Below are 21,357 nucleotides of genomic sequence, written 5' to 3'. Positions count from 1 at the left end.
ACTCTTTTTCCCAAGCTGTGACTCATGTTCTGCCTGCAATTTCCTAAAACAGAAAGGAAACTGTCTGTGTTTTATAACTTCACCACTATTATTAACTCACTTTATGAGCAGCAGGACTGGAGCTGCAGCCAGCAGAAAAGGGGCATTAAGAGCCAATGGCCTGCTGGTTCTCAGCACCTTGTCCCGCCCCTCAGTCTGCTCAGCTCAGCTGATGCAACTCAAGAGGAGGATGTCACCTTTCAGCTTTTCAGATGTTTATATTAAACAGCTTTCAAGCTTTCTATTCTGAAGAAACTATGGGCGGGACCTTTTCCTTCACTGCAAAGTTAACCATCTGCACAATGTGTTTCTGATACCAGCACATCAAACCCTTGTCGGAATTCTAAAGCAGCATTTTTCCACTGGGTGTGGATACATGTTTGTGTTTGTGGTCTTGCATGTAAAGGTTATAACGAGTTCGAGTGATACTCCGCCCCATCTATCAACAGTTCGAACGCTCAGGTCCTGTAGGCTTTTAATTTCCTTGTTGATAACAAGCAGCATTTTGAATTCAATGCTTATTCATGCATTCAGAGTGGACACATCTCAGACAATTACTGCAGTATAGTCCTCTCCTCTGTCTGTATACCCTACATGGCCAGAATCAGCTGATCCCTTAAATAGCAGGCCCAATAAAACACACAACAGCCCTGACTAATGTACACAACACATTTAGAGAGTATAGCTAGCATCCCTCTAGAAGGATTTACTGTAGTCACTTACGATACATCATTTTCAGTACAGACTTTGAGCAATGTGTTTTTCATACAAGTTCTTTTGTGGACCCTCAAGTGGGTCAAATACCTTTGTACATTTGTGCAGCTTTTATGGGCATCTACAAATCAGAATAATGGAATATGAAATCAGATACAGCTGTATTCACCCTTTTGTCACTGTGATCATTGTAAGATGCAATTAGTGTCTCTGATTACAGTCTTTAGAAATACAAAAGAGTTGCTAAAGAGTCTTGTTTGAGGGACAAATAATAAATTTGTGTAATATCTGCAGAAAACTGTATCTATTCAAAATCTAAAGCCCTCCATTTTTAAACCACAGGAACTTAGAAATATTATGTTTGAAAGCTTTACCACTACATTTTTGTAAGATAAAGTAGAAGTTGTCATTGATCGTCGTTAGTTGTGAAGCTGTGACCTCTTATGCCTCAGAGGTCAGTGTGCTACTCCCAGCCGGGCCCACATTCCTCTCTGCATCTGTACGTCATGAATCTAAAGTGCAAATCAACAGACAGACGGCTTGTCCCCATAGCAACAGTCAACATGGAGATGATAATGAAAACATGCTGAGAGGGGCGTTGCATATGTAAAACAAGAACTGTTTTGATAAAGTGTTAAATTTGATTTAAGTTCACACTGTTTATAAAAGATGGATGTGGCCACAGGGACATTACTTATTGGGTTGATGCTTTCGACCATTTGTGCCATCTTAACTGTTGAAAGCTTATGTCGCAAGCAAGGGGTGGATCTGACTGAGAACAACACTCATATGGTAGTGGCTTGTCAATCACAAAGTGGCCTGCTCTGTGACACATTCCCTGCTTATGACCATAATATACTAAATTAATATGATGCTGTATTGCGTGACACTTGAAACTAGCAACCTAGACCATAAACCAATCAGAAAAGTATTTATTGAGATCACTGATAAAGAAATGTTCTCCTAAACGTCTATACAACTGGTCTTCTTCTGCAACTTGTATAGAGTTTAAGCATTTCCTCGTAGTTTCAATTCTGAGACGGCACCTTTATTTACAGATAAGAGTTAGTTCTAGATTTATCAAGGAAAATAAAACACAATTACATATTTTGAAATTTATCAAGATCACAATGTCTCAAATGACACCATGTCTTTCATAAATTCCAAGTTGGATATATAATGTTCTAATGTTGGTTCTTTAGGATTATACCTTTGCTTATGCCACACATGGAAACGTTTAACATCTCCTTAGATACATTAATGACAAGGGACCAGTTAGATTTACTCAAGGTGTTTGTACATCACTTACTGTAAGAACTATTTTTCAATCATTTTATTGTTAATACGATTAAATAAAATACACAGTCAAAGAAAACATAAGAAGGAAAAAAGCACAAACAAAATCTTGCTCTGCACTTGATGTTAGGATCGGACTAAATTAACACACCTATCCTAAAAAACACATTCTTTCTTACATGTACACATAAACTATGCATGCCCGTGCATGTAAATATACATATGCATAAAAACTGCACATTAATATGAAAACATCCACACGCATGCTAAGAAAACACATTTTGCATTTAATTATTGTTACACGTTACTTATGTCATGTTAGCCAACATGAATTACAAATATGACATCACAGTTTAATCATTGCTGAGTTCATTACAGTCTTTTTCCCATGGGTCTCTCAATAGTTTCACGAGTCCGGATGTTTTAGAAGTTTCTGTAAATACTTTGATACCCTTGCTCCACCTTAACACTCACCACTGCTGGAATCCCTGGAGCAAACTGAATTCTTTACGGTCACCTTTCAAAGCTGCAGCAAGTATCACTTTAGTATGAGGACAAACAGGTTCTGGTAGGTTCCTGTGATCACTGTGCAGCATATACGTTACTCAGTGTGTCTTGAATGACATCAAAACAAAGTCATTGACCTCTGCCGTCTGCTCGCCGAGGACAGAATTGTGCAACACAGACAGTGAACATTAGCTCGATTACATAAAGCCGCAGCAGAAGGACGGCGACTGTGCATTGTTGTGATGGATGAATGTGTAGTGTAACACACACAGTACTTATGTTGGCAAGCGGACATTTGGTTCATGACACTCCTGTTTACTTACACATACCAGGGTTTGCGTCACTCCACAGGACATTCCTTGGTAAGTCTAACCTGCATCTAATCTTACCCTCATCTTATCATAACCTTAAACCAAGACTAAATCTTAGCCATTTAAGTTTTGAGATCTTTTTTGTTTGTCCCTGTAAAGAAGTCAGCTTCTGATTGTATGAAAATAGGTGTACATATGTCCCCACTGTGCAGGTAATGCAAACACACACACCCACAGGACCGAGAATATGCCTCATTAGTCCCGTAGTATTTGTTAATAAGAAACAGCTTAAGTGAACAAACTAGGTGTTCATAAGCAGGGAACAAGCCTTAATTTAAAAGACAGTGAGTACCTGAATTAGCTCATCATCCACACACCCACTCTCCTTTTTCAAGTGTCAGTTCATGTCTCACTACCTCTCAAGTGTTGAGGTTTAATTCAAAAAAGACTCGGGAACTTCCCAAACAAGCTTGTCATTATAGAAGAGTTTAGAGCATATTTTTTTGGAACTGCTTTTAGAAAATTTGGTCCTCTGGTATGTGTTTTTTGGGTAGCAGGGAATCGAGTATGTGGTCAAGTCAACAGTGTGTGTGTGTTTTCGTGATAATGAAGGAACAAGTCACACAGAATAGCTTACTGATTAAGAGTTTCTACACAACAACAATAAAACTCTGTGGCACTGAGTTGTGTTGAAAACAGCAATAAGACTTAGAAATTAAAGAAAGATAATGCTATTGTTTCAGTCAAGTCAAACATTGTAATGTATTTATTTAACAATCCTGTAACAGGTTGATGTCACTACATTTGTTTTGTCTGTCCTTTCAATACCAAGAATGCTTCTAGTTTTATGATGCAAGTTAGCATTATGGACGTTATATTGGGAGGATGCAGCAGCTGTGATGTAACAGTGCAGAAAGAAAAATAAAACAGAGCAGTTGAGGACATCTTATCAGCGTTGTGTTGTCAGAGTGGTACAGGTGCGTCCTTGTGTTTTGGGAAATGGAAAAACATGGTAGGCTAACACGTTGGTCCTATGTTCTGCGTCCCTGTATGTTTTTTCGACATGGATGTTCCACTGGAATTTCTGTTCTGTTTGCTTGAACCAATCACATTTCTTCTGTGTGGATGTTGACGGCTGTAGAAAAGTCAGGCATACGGCCAGGATTGGTGGCTCTGGACCAGAGAGTCCACTTAAAGTGAGTCCTAACAATTGTTATTGAAAAGTAACTCATCCGGAGAGCTACAATTTGACTATAAAGAGTTCAAAACTAACTAAAATTGCACAAAGATGCACAAAATGACCACAAGGAGACACAGTGATCCCAACAGGGAGCAAAACAACCTCAGTGACCCATAAGCCACTGCCAAATGGCAAAAAATAACGACAAAAACTCACAAAACAAGCTCAAACAGACATAAAGCACTCAAAGGGACGCACAAAGCCACACAAAGGATGAGTGAAATACAAAAAAAGATAGAAAACAGCTACAGGGAGAAGAAAAAGAAGAATGCCAGGTAGACAAAGCAAGATTAGAGAAAACAAAATATACTCAAAATACATCCAAAAAGACTGCACAAAGTGACAGCACAACCAGTGATCCCTTATGTATTTCACAAGTTGATTAAACTCCATGGTTTTAAAGAATTCTAAGTAGCCAGATGTGTTCAATAAAGTTAAAGAGTGTCATGTTGGGTTCTGAAATGTAGAAGCAAAATGTGAAGAACAACAGTCTAAAATTACATAAGAAGAGTAAATATACTCAGTAGCATTCCAACCCTGTAACATCTAAAAGTCAATGAGTCAACTTTGAAACTCAAACTTTCCACATTTGGAGGAAAAATAGAGAAAGCAGCTGGAGGGAGAACAAAAGAGAGAAACTTAAGCTAGTCAATATTACAAAAACCTCAAAAACAAAAGCATGAACATCAAGTGTAAATATTTAGTAAAAAGATTTGAAAATATAACATATGGATTGGAAGGAAAAGACTAAAAGGTAGAAATTTAATAGGACATTTCAAAGGGAAACATCTATTCATAAAGACTGCAGTGAGCCTTGTGCTGTATGTCAAGTTGCATACTTCAATATTTGCTATTTTGAGTGTTCCAAAGTGCATTACTAGTACCTGGGCTGTGTACTAATAATGGTAAAAACTATTAGTTAACGGGTTAACAATCCAATATGGCAGCATTGAAGGTAAACAGAAGTAAAGCTGTAAACTTTAAATCTGTGCTGCCACTGTTGTGTTTTTTTGACTCGCTAAATACGCTATGCATAGACCACGGGTCAGGCTTTATCCATGAATGTCCTGCAGAGCAAAAAAACAAGCATTGTGCTGCATTGCTAGCAATACACACATTTTTCTACTATGCTAAGAAGCAAAATGAATCCTGTTTTTTGTTGTTTTTTTGACTTTTTATCTGGAATGCACTCAACTCAAAAGTGACGTCTGAGTTCTGATATCTGACTTCTGAGTTAAAGTCAACACTGGCTATGTGGAGGTACCACCGACCGGGAGGAATACATTTTCAGTTAATTAGGTGGCACTAATGCTATCAAGCTAGCTAACAGCGCCATGTGTTGTAGTCTTATTTGATATTTGTGCCAAACAACAGCCGACACAAGTCCAGTTCCTCTCACGGCCAGCTGAGGCTGGCTAAAGAATGAATCGACCCCCATCGAGTTATTAAAATACTCAACGTAATACAATTAATAACCATGTTTACAGCCTGCTACCTGCTTTCATTCCTTCATTACAGCTCACAGGGTAGCTGGTGAGTGTTTATAAAGAAGTCGCTGTATTTCATGCAAACTAAAGGTGACTGGGGCAATCTGCTGTTAACCAACGCAATCACAAGGAGGTTTTTGCCAAGCAGACTGTGATTTCTCAGTGCTTGTCAGATGGCTTTGGACATGTCTCTAGGCCTGTGACACTGGGCCTTATTCACTTAAGCCTACATTACCACCACAATTGTCAACACGCCCAAAATGGAGGAAAAGTTAATGCCATGTGGTTAGTGGTTACATGACTACGAAACCTTAATGGATACCATCAAGAGGGCTAAGTAAATCTTTTATATACAGTCCGTGGTTTATGCGTATTAAGTGTTTTTATTCCACATGTAAAATTTAAGTATTATGCGTGTTCAAAAGGAGTGACAAGTTGTTTTGTCTACATTATCTAAAGTACTACAATCATTGTACAAAGAAATACAGTCACCATCAAAATGCCTGTAATCATTTCTGATAAAAGGGAACATGTTGTGTTCCAATTCTGTTAAAAAAAAAAACACTGATCAAGCAAGAGTGAAGTATACATAGTGTACTATGTTGAAGTGTACTAAAAGAAATATCACCTGCCTTTAAGAGGTTGAAGGTCAGCACACAATGGTCCTCATGTTGTGAACAAAGTTCTTTTAAAAGAGAATTATTCTCTTTAAGTCTTTCATATTTGATGTGATTTTATTCGTGGTATTGTTTTCATCATTATGTTTTTTAAATGTCCTGTTCTGAAAAGCCCTCGTGTCCCTATCGTTGGCATTTATGACCACCGTGACAATTGATGTGAGCAATATCCCATAATGTACTAATATGAGGACATTTTTAAAAGCGAGTACTTTCCACTGGTTATCTGTTTATAAAGCTACCTGCACTTGCTGGTGTCCACAATAGAAAATATTAGTTGACAGACCACTTTTGTCTTATCTACAATTGCATTATAGCGTCTTATACAGTTAGACCTACATGTTTATGTTCACCTTATGTATACTAGCGTTTATGAGAAAAAAAATTGTCTGTACTTTGAACACCATAACATCTTCATAAAACAACTTTATAGCTGGAGATAAAGAACAGAACATACTGGCGGTTTGAGATGCATAGAAGAATAACACAACTTCCTGGAGGCCTTTTGTCTGGCCTGATGGCCCTTCCTCCACAGTGTGGGTCGTGTGCAGGGCAATGGGAGGATGAGATTTTTAAAAAGGGGAAGGGGTGAAGGCTGGGTTTCCTACTTCCACCCTTCCGAAGGTGGATCCTATTAAGCCTGCTGCTGACCAAAAAAAAAACAAAACTGATGTTATCTCCATCCTGTTAACATGATTTTGAATTTGGAGCCAAGCATGCGAGTCAGAAGCTTATAAATAGTGAAAATTAGGAAGAGGTGCAACATATTTGTCCTTCTTACTAAAGTCATGTTAATATAAAACTCATCTGATTCCCTGATACTTGATGTGGTGTCTTGGAAACTGCAGTGGATACCTATGACAGCTGTTCAGAAAGAGTGGTATTAATCCAGTTTTAAAGGTTAATACAGCACGAGTAAATTAGTTAAACGTTAACTGTTAATAAAACCGTTATTAGAATGGTGACATTATGTTTATCGGGCTGCTGCACTCTGTAAAAACAGGTCAGTGAATCAGTGGGAAAGTATTCAGTTTAAATGGAAAACAGTACAGTGCAGGCCACACTGAAGAATTTCATTCATCTAAACATGAAGACAAATCCAGCATACCATGTACTCTTGACATGTGTAAATCCAACAACTGTTGGTTGTTGTTCATAGTATCTGTTATTACCAAGCCTAGAATAAAACATAGTGTGCAGTTTGAACATAAGAGTATCGACTTTACAGCTGTAGCTAAAGACCAGTGAAGATATCCAAGTGTATCTTCAAGGCCTTTTATTTGGAACTGATGGCCCTTCCTCCACCTCTTCGGTTGGGTGCAGGGAGGGTGATAAGAGGATGAAGTGTGAAACATGGGGGAGGGCTGCATTTTCTCATTTTGCATTTCTGAGGATTGAGACTGCTGAGCACAACACTGATCTTTACTGGATTTTTGCATTTCTTTTATGCTGAAACTGGAAGGGGACAAATATAATGTGGAAGCACATCAACCTTTTTTGGCTTTTAAACTGTTAAATATTAAGTGCTGCTGTAGCATTTTTTTTTACTTAATCTTAAAGCAAAAACAGTTACTCTACTGTAAACGTCACAGATACTCATATTACTTACAAAAAGCCCCAAAACTTGTGTAGTATGCTCTATTTATGTCTAAATGTCAAAACTAATGAAATTATTCTTAACTCTAAAGTAAATGATGAAAACTTTATTCAAACCTCGCTGTGTAATCCTTTTTTTAATAAAACCGTAAATCTGATGACTCTAAGGGGGTGTTTGAACGGTTAGAAAACAGGAAACCCAGCGGCTGGACCCGGATATCTGCTCTGTTATGTAACATTAGCTTGTTTTGGGGGAAAGAAACACACGATAGTCTTGCTCAGCTGAGCGCTTTGTCCAGTCATGTCCCTTTCTTTTTCCTTAGGAGAGGGCGGAGGGAGTCACGTGGGTTAGTGACTGCCCTTAACGCTCATTTGATTGGCCCCTCGAGGGCTCCGGTTGGCTCCTCCCGCAGAGAGGCGGTCCTTAACGACGTCACGGCCGATCAGCTGTTGAGCTCCACAACAACAACAAAAGAAGGCGCAGTCGGGGGCTCGAGGAGGAAACGGGACTGAAAAGAAACGCCGCACTGTGACTCCCGATGTGCAGTCCTTAAAGTAACGTTTTTATATTTTATTTCTTCCGCGAAGAAACCTCAAGTTTTTCTATTTTTCGAAAAGTAACGCATCTACCTCATTTTTAAGGATTTTAATCACGGTTTGGACTCGTTTACACCTCCTCCTCCTTCTGCCGCAGGTGAGCTCTTTGTTTTCATCTCGGTGAGTATACCCGGCCCCAAAGCCTCTGATTTCGGTATTATATATAAATTGCATGCACATAACAGGAGAGGCACTTGGTGTTTTGGTAGATATGCAGCAATTAAGAAGCTATGCTCCATTATTAAGCCTTAACTGTGCGTTTTATTCGGCTTTCTCTGCCGGTGGCTTTGGTTGCTGTGGCTCTGCACAGCTTTCTGCCTTTGCTCGACTTGGACTGGAGTAAGTTTATTTTGGGAAAATATTTGATATCATATCATACGGAGATAAAAGTTAAAGTGAATATGCGGTCCAGGTCCAGCACTGTGCGGGTAGAATTACAGCCTCCTCCTTCTTTCCTTGTATAACCATCGAAACCGGCCAACACTCTTAGGGTGCTGTAGCTCCACATTATTACCGAATCACTTCAGCTTTTATCCCCCCACAGTCTGGACGCCAAATCACATTAGCGCTTCGATCACTCCATTGAGAACAAACTTAACTTGGTAATTGGTCTTTTATCAAGCAGAGGTGTCAAGTATTCCTTTCGGTAATGACTATTTGCTGCTTTTGTCCTGTAAAGTCAATAAGAATCTTTTTTTTTTTTTTTTTTGGGGGGGGGGCTGCGAAATAACATGGCATCCCCAAACAATTTTAACTATTTTCTACAGAAATCATCTAAGGTGAGGATAGAAGCGTGCGCCCTTTGAGTTTAGCTGTGTATTAACTCTTGTTTGTCAGCTAAAACGTGGGTAATCTGTATTTTATCCTCCACTGAATCCCACTTTATGGGTTTATTCTTAATCCCGCAGACTGCATACTGTATAGACATCCGATTTAAACGCCATGCAACAGCCCATCTTTCTTTTACAGCCCGTTTCGCACTCAACACCCAAACAAAGCGCGATCTGATGTAATAGATGCATCAATTGCGCTGACGTTCAGTGACCCGTTTAACAGCATTAATCAGGCATTAACCGGGCTTTAACCAAGCCCGGGAGAGCTTTTCTTTGTGTATGGTTATTATTATAATAACAGGAATAAAGTCGTGTAAATGATTTAGGCCTATCCTGAAATGACCTGCCGTAGGAGGGGCAGGAGGGTGAGCAGGGGGAATGAGAAACAGGTGCTGCAGATTATCAGCCTGCTGTTGACGGTGTGAGACAGTGAGTCAGTCAGAAGCGTTTTCTGTTTTCTGTCCCTCACAGCTGTTCGATGTTTACAGAGGCGGGGTTAGATTGTTCTTGAAAAGAAGAGCGCTTTTTATTCGCTATGTGCCGGAAAATACGAGAGGTAATTAAACGCAACACAGCCAGAGGCAATGCGCCTTCAAGGGTAGGGAGAAAAAAATCTGGGATATCTGGGCTTGTTTGCTCCCGATGAGAATTTAAGTATTTTTATCCAGTGCCGTGCTTTGTTTCCGCCTCCTACCGGTGATTACAGTTATTGTAACTAGATGTTTAAGTGTTCGTGGATAAACCATAACTTATCGTGAGTCATTTTGCGTAAGCAGAAAAAAGTGCCAACAGATATATGAAATTAAAATGTCACTTATCCACTGAGAGAGCTCGTTACTCATAACAAATGATTAGGTTGTGAATGATGTAAAATAAGGCTGTTATTACAACAGTTGAGCTACTGCACCTGTTAATGCAGTGTTCATGTGTTGCCTGACACACCTATACATGAAGTATGATGAAATTGCTTATCATATTTGCCACATTTTCTTCAATTTACATCTAATTTACATGTAATGGAAGTCTTATAGATGATACATTTGCATCTTGCACCATCGTTTGTTTGTTTAGCCATAAGTAATGTCTATAGGGCTATCATGTTGGACAGTAAAAGAGTTCATTTGGACGTATTACAGAAACCTGAATTTGTAGAGTGAAGGCCAAAATAAGGAGTGGGTGGGTGGAGGGGGGGAGTACACTTGGCTTCAATCTGCTAATATCGTGCCAGTGGGTTCCATTTACACAGCAGCTGTAGGGTGACAGTGACACTTGTGACTTTTCATTTCTTTCTACTTTCCTCATGTGAAAGGCTGTAGTTAGGCCAACAAACAGGCTGCCAGCCAGCTGTGTCTGTACGTCCTCTGAGCACAGCAGATCCTTTATTTGCACGTGAATTAAACACAGACAGGACATCTTTTTTCTCCGCTCGTTTCCTTCAGATCAATAACTGAAGAAACTGCAGCTGCTGCTCATGACCATCAAGTCTGACAGGAAATTAATCCATCCCTGAAATTTGTGCAGCTAGAGGCGAATACTAACAGGCTTGTCATTAAAGTCGTTCTTGTGTGTGTGTGTGTGTTTGTGTTTAAACCATTTCTCTGGGAAGCCCTGGTGTGTTTTCAGGCTCTGTCCTAACATCTTTAATGAGGGATGGGGATGTGAGGCCTTGTGTGTAAAACCAGCACATGTAAATGTTTATAACCGAATCCTCATGTTTCTCTGCCTCTCAGGGCTTTTTTTTGAAGACTTTTGCACTCACTGAAGCGATCCTGACGTTGAGCGATGTCCAGCCTGCGCCTGCTGGCCCTCAGATGATCTATGACCACAACTTATTGATGCACTTTAGCACCTTTACGGAGCCTTCCCCCTGCTGTGAACCCCGCAGCTGATGACCAAAACGACCACAACACCTCCCCGCCGTCGCCCAGAGCCACGCGCCTCCCCCGACCCCTCCCTCATCCTCACGCCCCTGCAGGACATCTCAGGATGTTCCAGAGGTTCGCCAGTGCTCTCTTTGGGGACGATGTGGAGGAGGTGAGTCGAGGCGGCAGACCTGGGGATGGCAAAGTGGAGGAGACAGAGGAGGAGGATGAAGACTGGATCCTGGTCAACTACCTGAGTAAGTCTGATTCTCACAAGAACCAGTTTATGGTTCGAAATCTGTAATCAGCCAACACCTTGCATTAGTGCCAAAAAGTAGAAGGTAAATAAACATTTTGACACGCAGCAGTGTTTTTAGAACGACTTTGAGACTTGCTTCACTTGTTCAGCTGTCAGACAATGCATTTTTGTTCTCAAAACACTGTAAACTAAACTATGAAATGAAAGCTGACTCTAGCAGGAGGACACTGAGGAACAAAGGGCTCAAGCAGAAATGTTTTATCCAGCATTTCACTATATGGCATATGTGAAAACTTTGGGTTAAATAGGTAAACAAATTAGAAACACACACACACTTCAGATATATGCATAGCAAGTGTTAAATGCCATGCATATATGCCAAAAGTAAAAAAGTCAATCAGTTTGAGGAAGATTAGAGCAAAATCCACCCCCTGATGAAGACTGTGAGTTCAGGAAAGGTTACTGAGCTAATCCAACATGGAGCAACCAGCTAGAAAGACAGTGTATAACTTTAGAGTTTTGTAATGGCAGGTAAAAACCATGCCAAGTTTCCAGTGCAGTCTGAGACCATAAAAAGATTCCAGTCAAAACAGACACGACACGACACAGAAGAGTTCAACAAGTCACCCACCCACACACTGTAGGCAGAAACATGACACACTGCAGTGACTCCCAAATGGCTCTGGATGATTCTTGGCACAGCTTTGGTTTGGTGTTAACCCACAGTGGGTCTTAACTTGAATTGACCCCCCCTCCCAAAATTCTATAACCGTGTGAATATTTCTGGCACGAGGGCTGGTGAGAAAGAGAGGCTGTCTGACTCACTTCAAGCTGGAGGGGGTGAAGAGGTTGGATATCATGCAGTTTATGGGCAAGTCAACCTGCAAACAGGTCAAACAAAAGTGCCTGGAGAACCAGATGAGGTAAAAATAGGTCCCAGTGCTTCCAGGAGGTAAACATGTATGGGCAGAAAGTTTCCTCGAACATCCCTCCACTATAAAAACACCTGGCTACATCATATCTGTGTCTCCATCACAAAGATACACCATGCTATGTTTTGTACTAGGCTGATAGAAGCTCAGTGTATTTGTGACTCAATGTTTTGTTGACATTTTCTGTCAGGTTTCTCACCAGCTCTGGCTTGAGCTGATTTAAGGGGGACTTATTATTTATTCTATTACAAACATTTGTGCTCTTAGATCTGTGTGGTGAAAGAATTGTGTTTGGGTTTTATCACATAAGTAAGCATGTCAAGAGCAATATTTTAAAAATGAGGTTTTTATGGCCTGTCATCACTCATGCATATTATCAAGTGTGAATACAGGCTCATGAATGTGCCACACACAGTGTCAGAAGTAATAATGTTATAAGAAAGTATGGCTTGAACGTTGCAAATGTGGTTGAATGAGGCCAGGAGCTGAAGAAGTCTGGTTAAAGGTGATGCTGTCTGTTTGCTCTGCTGATGCTCTGCATGCTCTGAGCCTTTGTGGTTCATGGAGGAGACAGGGTTATGTGGGGGATCAGCTGGTCCTTTCATAATCTGGACTGACCTCATTAACCCAATGTACAGTGAGCCCAAGTGTACAAAACACTACATGCACCCCATTCTAGAGCTGGAGACCTGTTGTCTAGTTGACACTGCATACCTTGAGCTGCTGTATTTGCAAACGCCTGCAGCCTCCGCAGGAAGAGATCAGCAGCTGATGGGGCTCGGACAGTGGGGGCTGTCCCACTGCTGCTGAGAGGATAAAGTGAGAAGATCAGCTGCTGCGAACTGAGTCAGCACCCTGCAACCTCTCTGGCCTGTTGTGGGTAAACAAGGACTCCTCTGTGAACTCCAGGGAGTCAGAGCCACAGGGCGTTGTTAATGTCACGTGTAGAAATTGAGCTTCAAACACTCCAAACACTGCTCTCACAGTAAACAGGTGAGAGCACTGAGGTCAGAGGAGATGGCCGATGAAAGGGTGGAGGTCGAAAAACCTTTATCTTCATCCTGTGTGTTTGATGACCACTAAAACATTCTAATAATCATGTTCTTTACAAAAGTAAGGCCCCATCCTTAAAGAAAACTGAAAACAAGCAGAGATGTCTGCTGTGTCGACACAAAGTTATTTTTAACATCCAGTCTGCTAGCTTGAGATCATGTTGGCCTTCCACCTCACAACTTCCTGTTTCTCTGTGAATCATTAGAAGCTGTGGCTGGATCAAAACAAGAGCCCGACCCGCAGCTTTTGGCAAGCCTCCAGTTTTGCATAAGATAGCTAGCAGCGCAGGATGTATGCGTGCTCGCTGCACACGATGATTTATGTGCAAAGGAACGAGCAGCGGTTGTGTATGCTGCTTCTTGTAGAGAGAGCTTAAGTTGCTCTCCCTGGGGTTAACAGCAGACAGACATTTTTGCAAATTCAAACAGAAACATGCGTGCAAGCTGTGGTTCATTGGGCATGCAATGTTGAGCTGTCAGGCTGTCAGCCTGCTTGCAGCTGTTTGGCTGATCAGCTTCCAGAAAATTATTGTTTACATCTGGCAGGTTCCCTTCTGCTGCGTGGCCAAGCCACAGCGCCGCCTGCTGGTACACTGATGACATTACACAGGCGTTTTACTTTAAAATCAAAACAACAGCTGGAACAGTAAATGACCTGTTGCATAAAGGAGTTTGGATTTATGATGTCTGTAAACCAAATGGTTTGAGACCTCATAGAGAAACATTTTAGAAAAGTAGGGCGCAGAACATGTTTACAAAGATACGCTGCAAAGAGAGGGACGCCTATTTTTGAATCTCTTTTCACTGGTTTGTGTATAACCGATGTATTTTAAGTTTATATGAAAACTTTTTCCACCACTCAAAAACAACATAAACCAAAGTTTTGGGTTTTTATTTTAAAACTTCGAGTTTGGTATCTTAAAATTTTGATTTATTACTTCAAACTTCTGTGAAAATAACTCAAAAATGAGAAAATAACTTTTCAAGTTAGTCAAAGTCCAAATTTTGAGATAATGACCCAAGGTTATTTTTAAAAATGGATTTATGTTTTTATTGGGTTTTTTAAAAATAGTTTTTCTGTTTTTAGTTGTGAAAACAAGCTTCTGCAAGTTAATGACATTCACCACCACCGCCTCCTGGAAGGTCAATACAAAACAGGCCTTATTGTTTGACAGACGATGGCTTTAAAGATGCTCAAAAAGGCACAAACACTGTCATGAGGTGCAGTTCGATGACTCACAGTAGCAGACACCTAGCTTCCATAGCAGCTTGTATCCTCACAGACCTTTCAGTCAAAGCAGCCATGCCTTAATAATGAATAGGTTTAAGCCTTAAAAGCCTGTTTTTGTAACAGGTTGTTCACATGACTGTTTGCTGTAAAAGTTGCCTGTAAGAGCATGTGAGGAATGACTAGTACTTGGTACTTTTCAGATACAGGTGTTACTTTTTTCATAAGACATAAAATCTGATGCGTCTCTAGTACTATTTTCATTCCATTAATGACACCTTCATCTCACCCCTTAGCTGAAGCCGGCTCCAGCCAGTGTAACGATGGCCACTCAGGATCCACCATCATCCAAGATGAAGACGAGGAGGTGGAGGCAGAGGAGGATGAAGAAGATGATGAGCTGGTGATGATCCCCTCACCCATGGGCATCCCACCTGTCCGTTACGCCTCCTGCACCTCCCTCAACTCAACGGCTGACACCGACCCGGACGGTGGTCCAGATGAGGACGAGGAAGATGATGAGAGTGGGTTTCTGCGTGTGGACACCCGCTCTCTGCAGGAGAGCTGGTTTCTTACCCCCCCACCCTGCTTCACTGGGAGTAGCACCTTTCCCATCGTCCTGGAGCCCAGCCCTCTGGAGAACCTGCTAATCGAACACCCCAGCATGTCCGTCTACACTCACCACAGCATCCCACAACTGAACCTTGACCCCCTGCCACAAAGCTCACCTGAACCAGAATTGAACTTTTCGTCCGATGAGATGACTGCGAGCCTGACAGCTTCAAGTGGAAAGGAAAAGGCCAGAAGAACGCCAGATGGCTCTCGCCACAGGTAAAATCTGGGCTCTGTCCATGGACAGAAATTTCATCATCATTGGAAAATAGATTTCAAAAGTACCAAATGGACAACACTTCAAAGGCACCAACTTTGCAATAGCTGTTTTTAGTGTTAGCTTATGTCACAGGCTTTTTGAGACATTTTAATAAAAATAATCTACTAACTGAAAGAGCACACACTGTAGCAGATACTTCAAAAATGCTCCTGATAATTGGATATAATTGTAAACCAATGCATGCTCTGAAGCAGCTGTTAAATTACTTGTGCATTGTGCTAAAAACTAATCTGCCTTCTTCTGAAAACTTCTGCCTCCTGCAGGCCAGAGGCGGCAGTTTCACAGCGGCGCTCCAGTCTTCACTCCTCCTGCTACGCCGCGGCGCTCTCCGCTCAGGCCGGCCTTGTGCAACAAAGGCCGGGAAACCCCACCCAACGCACCCAGCCCATGTCCCGCAAGGCCCTGCGACGCCTCAACCTGCTCCGCCCCCCAAAGGCCAACACCATGCACCTGCACCAGCCCAGCCAGAGGCATCTCAACTTCTGAGACATCCTCATCACTATTCATCATCATCATCATCATCATCCTCAATACTTTAAGCAGTACAGGAATGTAACACTGGCCACCACAAGCATTCATCTCCGTTTTCTTTCATCTTCTCAACAAACAAACACCAGCAGCAAGTTAACTAATGGCATCAGCCACCACTTACACACCTCACACCTAATTTCTCCTGAAAGCTTAATGGGTGGTGAAATCGGGAAGGTGGCTGTTGACTTTTTATATCAGTAATGTGGCCAGTGAAGACCTTTTCTCCCTCCCTCACTTCACTCCCCACGTCCTACTCCTACTGAGATACTGAGAAGAAGGGATATGTAAAGGTCATAATGTTAACCCCGCCTCCCTCCCTTTTCACAAGACCATTTCTTCTTCTATTTCTTCAGAGCATTGTCCAATCACAGAGAGAAACAGAGGTCATGATGACTTCTCTTTCTTTTCTTTCTTCTTCTTCTTCTTTACGGTCACCTTAATGTGTAGAATCAATGCTGTAGGTCACTTTACTAAGCGGCAGGTTCACTGCGTGGCAGGATGGTCCGGTGGTGTCACTTCAGGGTCTCACAGTGGGACTGCTGGTCATCTAGGCAACTTTTTGGGCTGACTGAGGGCAGTAGGAGACATTTCAGATCCTAAATGACTTGAACATAGACAGTGCAGCCGGACAACGTTTTCATTTAATCAATGCAGGAGTATTGGAATGCAGTGTTCCCAATATGTTGCCAGTGAAGGGCTGTTCACACTAGAGGATGAAGTTTAGGTGGGTTTAAAGGAAAAATTCTCTTTATGTAATCTCACGTGCTTATAATCAGTAATCTGTACTAAATGCTCTGTTTGTGTCTTGAGTGACTTCCTGCATTTTAGAGGAGAACAGGGTATGTCCATAACAACTGTAGGAACAGAAGCTCTGCTTTATTACAGCTGACTTTAATATAATTACGCCTTTTTGATGGTGAAAGTTTAAAGCTTTATAACATCTTTATTACAGAAGAAAAGTGCAACATTTTGAGCCTCTTTATAAGTGCAATACAAATTCTCTTCTTTTTATAAAAAACATGGTTCTTGCTGTTATGTTTTAATACTAAACGCTTCAGCCAGACTTAAACACGTGCATTCAAAGGTTCTCCTGTGAAACTGGAGGGTGTGTTAACTGAAAACAGAGAGTTTCAGCAAAATTAGAATCACGTCTGAGTCAAACCTAACTATGTACTGTAGCTGCTTTGCCTGTTAGTCCATTTTCTGCTCTCTTACTTTCAGACGTAAGTTTCTAGTTTCTGTGCTGCGGTTCTCTCTGTGATTCACTTTGGTTACAGAAGGAACTTGTTCACTTCACCCAACCTTATGCTGTGTGTGTTTGACTGATTATTAAAAAGCTACGAAAACACCACAATTGAAGCCAGTAAAGCAAAACACAGCTGTATTAAAGCCTTTAAAGGGTATTTTTCCTTTAAGTTCCTGCTTTTTGAGCTCTGCAGCACCACCAGAGGTGAAAAACTTCCATGTTGCTCATCCTGCAGCTCCAGCTGAACCTGCCTCTGACTTTATAATTCAGTACTTTTCACGATATTTCTTTAAAGGAGAAAAAAAGAAAAGAAAAAAATGGAAAAAATACTGGGTTAAATATCACTAAACGCCTTGTTTTAACAGTAGCTTTGAGATAAATAGAAATGTTAAAAAAGTATGTAAAACAAAAAAAACTTCCAAAAATATTTTTTGAAAAGAAAAAACAAATTACATATCAGTATGAAGTTGGTATATATGCGTCCATGGTTTCTTGCTTAGGTGTGTTTGGTTATGATAGTGTGCAATCTGTTGCATGGTTGTAGAGTTTTGTTAGTGTCATGATGGTGGGAAAAAAAAGAAAAATGGATAATTATTATTTTCTTTCTTTTTTTCTGTTTTGTTTTTGTTCTTAAATGAATCTGCAGTCCACTTCTCAGGGTCACAACCAATCACCTTTACTCTTTAGGAAAATGCAGATTTACTTGACGGCTGATGATTCTTTGTGTGTACTCGGACTTTTTCCAGCTATGTCCCTGCGTGCTTTCCCTCTGTGAAAACCTTTGTGAGAAATAATCAACTTCTTGTTTAGTGTCACAGAAACGTCTTTTGGTCCCGGGACTGTGAAATGAACTCTGACACTGTCAGTTGACTGTTGGAAATCCATCAGGATGGAGAGAAACTGTTGGTTTTTTTCAGCTATGTTTATATATTTTGCTCAACTGTACCTAACGTGGTTTTAGAAATGTACCTTATGCTATTTTAACTGTTCTCTTTTCCATGTTAACGTAGTTACATTTCGTTAAATATTTAAACCAAAAAAAAAGTAGCAGCGATCTTTAATCTCTCCGTAGTTTTATTATACTGATATTCTTTTTTTTTTAAATTGTTTGAGTGTTTGATAACAGCTCTTGGTTACGGTGCTCTAAAATGGTAGACTGTTTAATGGTTTGATGTGTCTGCTGTAGGGATAAGCGGAGCCCGGGCCGAGTCACCACACTGCAAAAGTTGAGAAATAACCAACCTTATAGAGTGACTGAAATCTGTGGAAGACCATTTCTGCCAAAAAAAGACTATTTAAATATATATAGGGTAAACAGGTTTAAAGTAAAGTTCTGGAGCATGTATGTTTGTCTGATGTTAAACAGAAAATTTGACTCAGTCTGTGACTTTTTATAACTGAAAATTTGTTCCAAAATGTTTCATTTTTTTCTGTTTTTCTTCTTCCTAACTTTTAAACCCTTTTTGTTTTTTTTTGTCTGGCAGAAATCGGCAACCATTTTAATGTTCGTAAATAATTTAAGAACAGGTGAAGGACTCTACATATAACTTCACATTTTGCTTATTTATCAACTTTAAAAAAAAAAATTCATTTCCTTACACACATCAACAGAAACTTACTAAACTCTGTAAATTTGCCTAACGATGATGTCTTGGAAACCAATCCTGTTCTGAAGATACGGAGATGCAGTGTGGAACGAACACATATTATGGAGGAGAAAAGATTCAGTCACTTTTAATGGAAACTGTTGCAGTGTGGTCTTCTAATCGCCTTGTAAACCTGACTGAATGTCTCTAGTCGAGTTTCTGGGAAGGTAGCGTTGTTAACAAAGCCCTGTAAGGCATTTTTGTTATTTGCTGTAAATAATCATAAACGGTAGTAGAGTGGATCTCTTGTGTTTTCAAGCTTTTTTTTTTTTCTTGTCCTTTCTCGAATGTCTCTCTCTCTGCAGTGAGTTTTGCAATCACGAACGATGTTATTTTGTGTCATTTTATTTTTTGAAAAAGAGAAACTTAAAGACAGAAGGGATCGGAGGTTCCTCCTGCTGTCAGGAGCCTTAAACGGTTTATTTGTTTTTTTGTTCTTTTGTTTTTTTTCTTAAGTATCTGTTCTCGGCTCATCTCTCCATCATTAATCTAACAGGGATTTGTAATGCTTTTTGTTCAATGCCTTGAAATTTGTGGATCACGTGCCTTCCAGGTTGAAATGTTATGATGACAATGCATCAATGAAGAACTTGAACTCATTTTTCTTTTTGTTTAACTTTTTAAGTGGACGTAATAATAAATTAAAACACACAGACAAACATCAGAAACCAACTATGCATCATTCGAGGAAGCTCATATGCTCTCGCCACCACCATCCGCCCAGCTCTTGTACAGCTTTTATAATGACTCGACAAACCAGACAGAATGATGTAGCAAAACCTCTTTTTTTTCTCCTATTGTTTTATTTGTAAGTGTGAAGAATATTTTATGGCATTTTTCCACTAAGTGTTAGACTTTTGGGGTTTTTGTTTGTTTTGTTTTGTCATTTTTTGCTTTTCTGTGTAGTTTACTGGAATAATACTGCACTTTGCCAAAAAGAAAAAAGGTGTAGGACTTTTAGGGTTACCTTTTTATTTATCAACATAACTGGTTTCCTTTGTATTTTGGATGTATGACAGATCACTCTGTTCTGACATCAGAAACAAACAAAAAAAAAAGCTAATTAAAAGTGGGGTCATCTGTTTTCACACTGTAATAGTTAATACATGTGATCTCTTATTAGCCTCTAATAAATGTTTTCATACACAATTTTCTTGTCTTTGTCTATTTCTTTAGCCTCAGTTTTGCTTATTAACACAACAACCAAAAGCAAGAAATAACACATAATAGTGCAGAAGATAACTTCATATTCTAGGGAGTGCAGTGGTTAGCACTATTGCCTCAGAACAAGAAGCTGCTGACAAGTGACTGATGGTCTTTTTCAAACTAGTGGCATCAGACGGACAAAATGCACAAACTGATGCTTGTATCCACCTTTGAAAAAATGTTACAAGTATCTGCTACACGACCATATTACCAAGAGCTTTAAGTATTTCAGTCTAAATTTTAATTCTATTGAATCTATTTAGCTTGAATCAATTATGTAGAACACGAGCAAAGAAAAAAAGAGTGCATTTTTTAAAGTAGCTCTATTTTCTGTTGTCTACATCGTAGAGAGTAACTTTAATGCCACACCTAAAAAGGGAAAATGAGTACAGTCAAAGGTTAAAGTGGATTCATCAGGTGGAGGAACCCTTAAATTGGTTGTAGTGGCTCAGTGTGGGGAAAAGACTCAAAGCTCACAATAGTTTTGATTGTGAGCTTTAGTAGATTTTCTTAGTGTACAGGCTGCGATCAGCTGATCTGCTGCTCCTGCTCTGAGGTTTAGGGCAGCCTTTTGTAGCTGGATTTACAATGAGGCAGACCAAGACGAGTATAGTGGAACAAGGGGTATTTCTTTATCAGATAGCTCTCCTCACCAAACAGTCCACCCATGTAATGGCAACTAGCAGCCTTAAGTACTTTCAGCTGTCGCAGGCTAAACCATTATTCTATTAACAGGTGAGTTCTCAAACCCAACCTTCCACCACATTATACAATAAATCAACTCAAATAAATAAATATCTAAATACATTTTTCATTTTCATATGAATACATATTTTACACTTTATCCTTACACCATACCCATTATTATAAAAACGCCACACTTCCTTAACCCATGGCCTCTCCCGGAACCTTTAAATGGTGTCTGGACCCCCAAGGAAACATTTGCCCAAACACCCTGAACAGGACACAAGAAAGAAAGGTGAGTAATCGCGTCTTACAGTCACTTCTTTGCACCACCTTTATTTCTAGATTTTCACACACACTTGCATTAATTATCCTTACTGGTAAACCTTATTTGCTCTCAATCACAACCTTTCCTTTTCACAGACAACCACCACATTTCTTGATGAGGAGCAGCTGTGCAGGACCTGGAACAAAGGCTACCAACTGATTTTAAAATACACAATAAATATTCAATAAATAATT

General features: G+C 40.1%; 1 protein-coding gene across 2 annotated transcripts; it reads left to right on the top strand.

The window, feature by feature from the left end:
• The first annotated feature begins 8,312 nt into the window (after window positions 1-8,312).
• Window positions 8,313-20,094, top strand: tp53inp1 (tumor protein p53 inducible nuclear protein 1). Of its 2 annotated transcripts, none has more exons than XM_084944104.1 (4): window positions 8,313-8,561; window positions 11,028-11,416; window positions 14,927-15,461; window positions 15,786-20,094. In XM_084944104.1, exons 2-4 carry the CDS (start codon window positions 11,284-11,286, stop codon window positions 16,006-16,008), a joined length of 891 nt encoding a protein of 296 aa, XP_084800230.1. In that variant the 5' UTR covers window positions 8,313-8,561; window positions 11,028-11,283; the 3' UTR covers window positions 16,009-20,094. The 2 variants fall into 2 exon arrangements, with proteins under 2 accessions (XP_084800230.1, XP_084800229.1); XM_084944103.1 differs by having other exon boundaries at window positions 8,313-8,584.
• The last annotated feature ends 1,263 nt before the right edge of the window (window positions 20,095-21,357 follow it).

This window comes from Perissodus microlepis, chromosome 11 (genome assembly GCF_051167445.1).
Source record: "Perissodus microlepis isolate ML-2025 ecotype Zambia chromosome 11, ASM5116744v1, whole genome shotgun sequence".
NCBI classification, from domain to species: Eukaryota; Metazoa; Chordata; class Actinopteri; order Cichliformes; family Cichlidae; genus Perissodus; species Perissodus microlepis.
This window is presented reverse-complemented; position numbering and strand designations above follow the sequence as displayed.

What these genes read in the sequence shown, in the direction of transcription:
- tp53inp1 (XM_084944104.1), top strand. Translation starts at nt 11,284, where the DNA reads ATGTTCCAGAGGTTCGCCAGTGCTCTCTTTGGGGACGATGTGGAGGAG. An exon ending in GATCCTGGTCAACTACCTGA is followed by an intron (nt 11,417 to 14,926) that starts GTAAGTCTGATT and finishes CTCACCCCTTAG; the next exon opens with CTGAAGCCGGCTCCAGCCAG. An exon ending in CCAGATGGCTCTCGCCACAG is followed by an intron (nt 15,462 to 15,785) that starts GTAAAATCTGGG and finishes TGCCTCCTGCAG; the next exon opens with GCCAGAGGCGGCAGTTTCAC.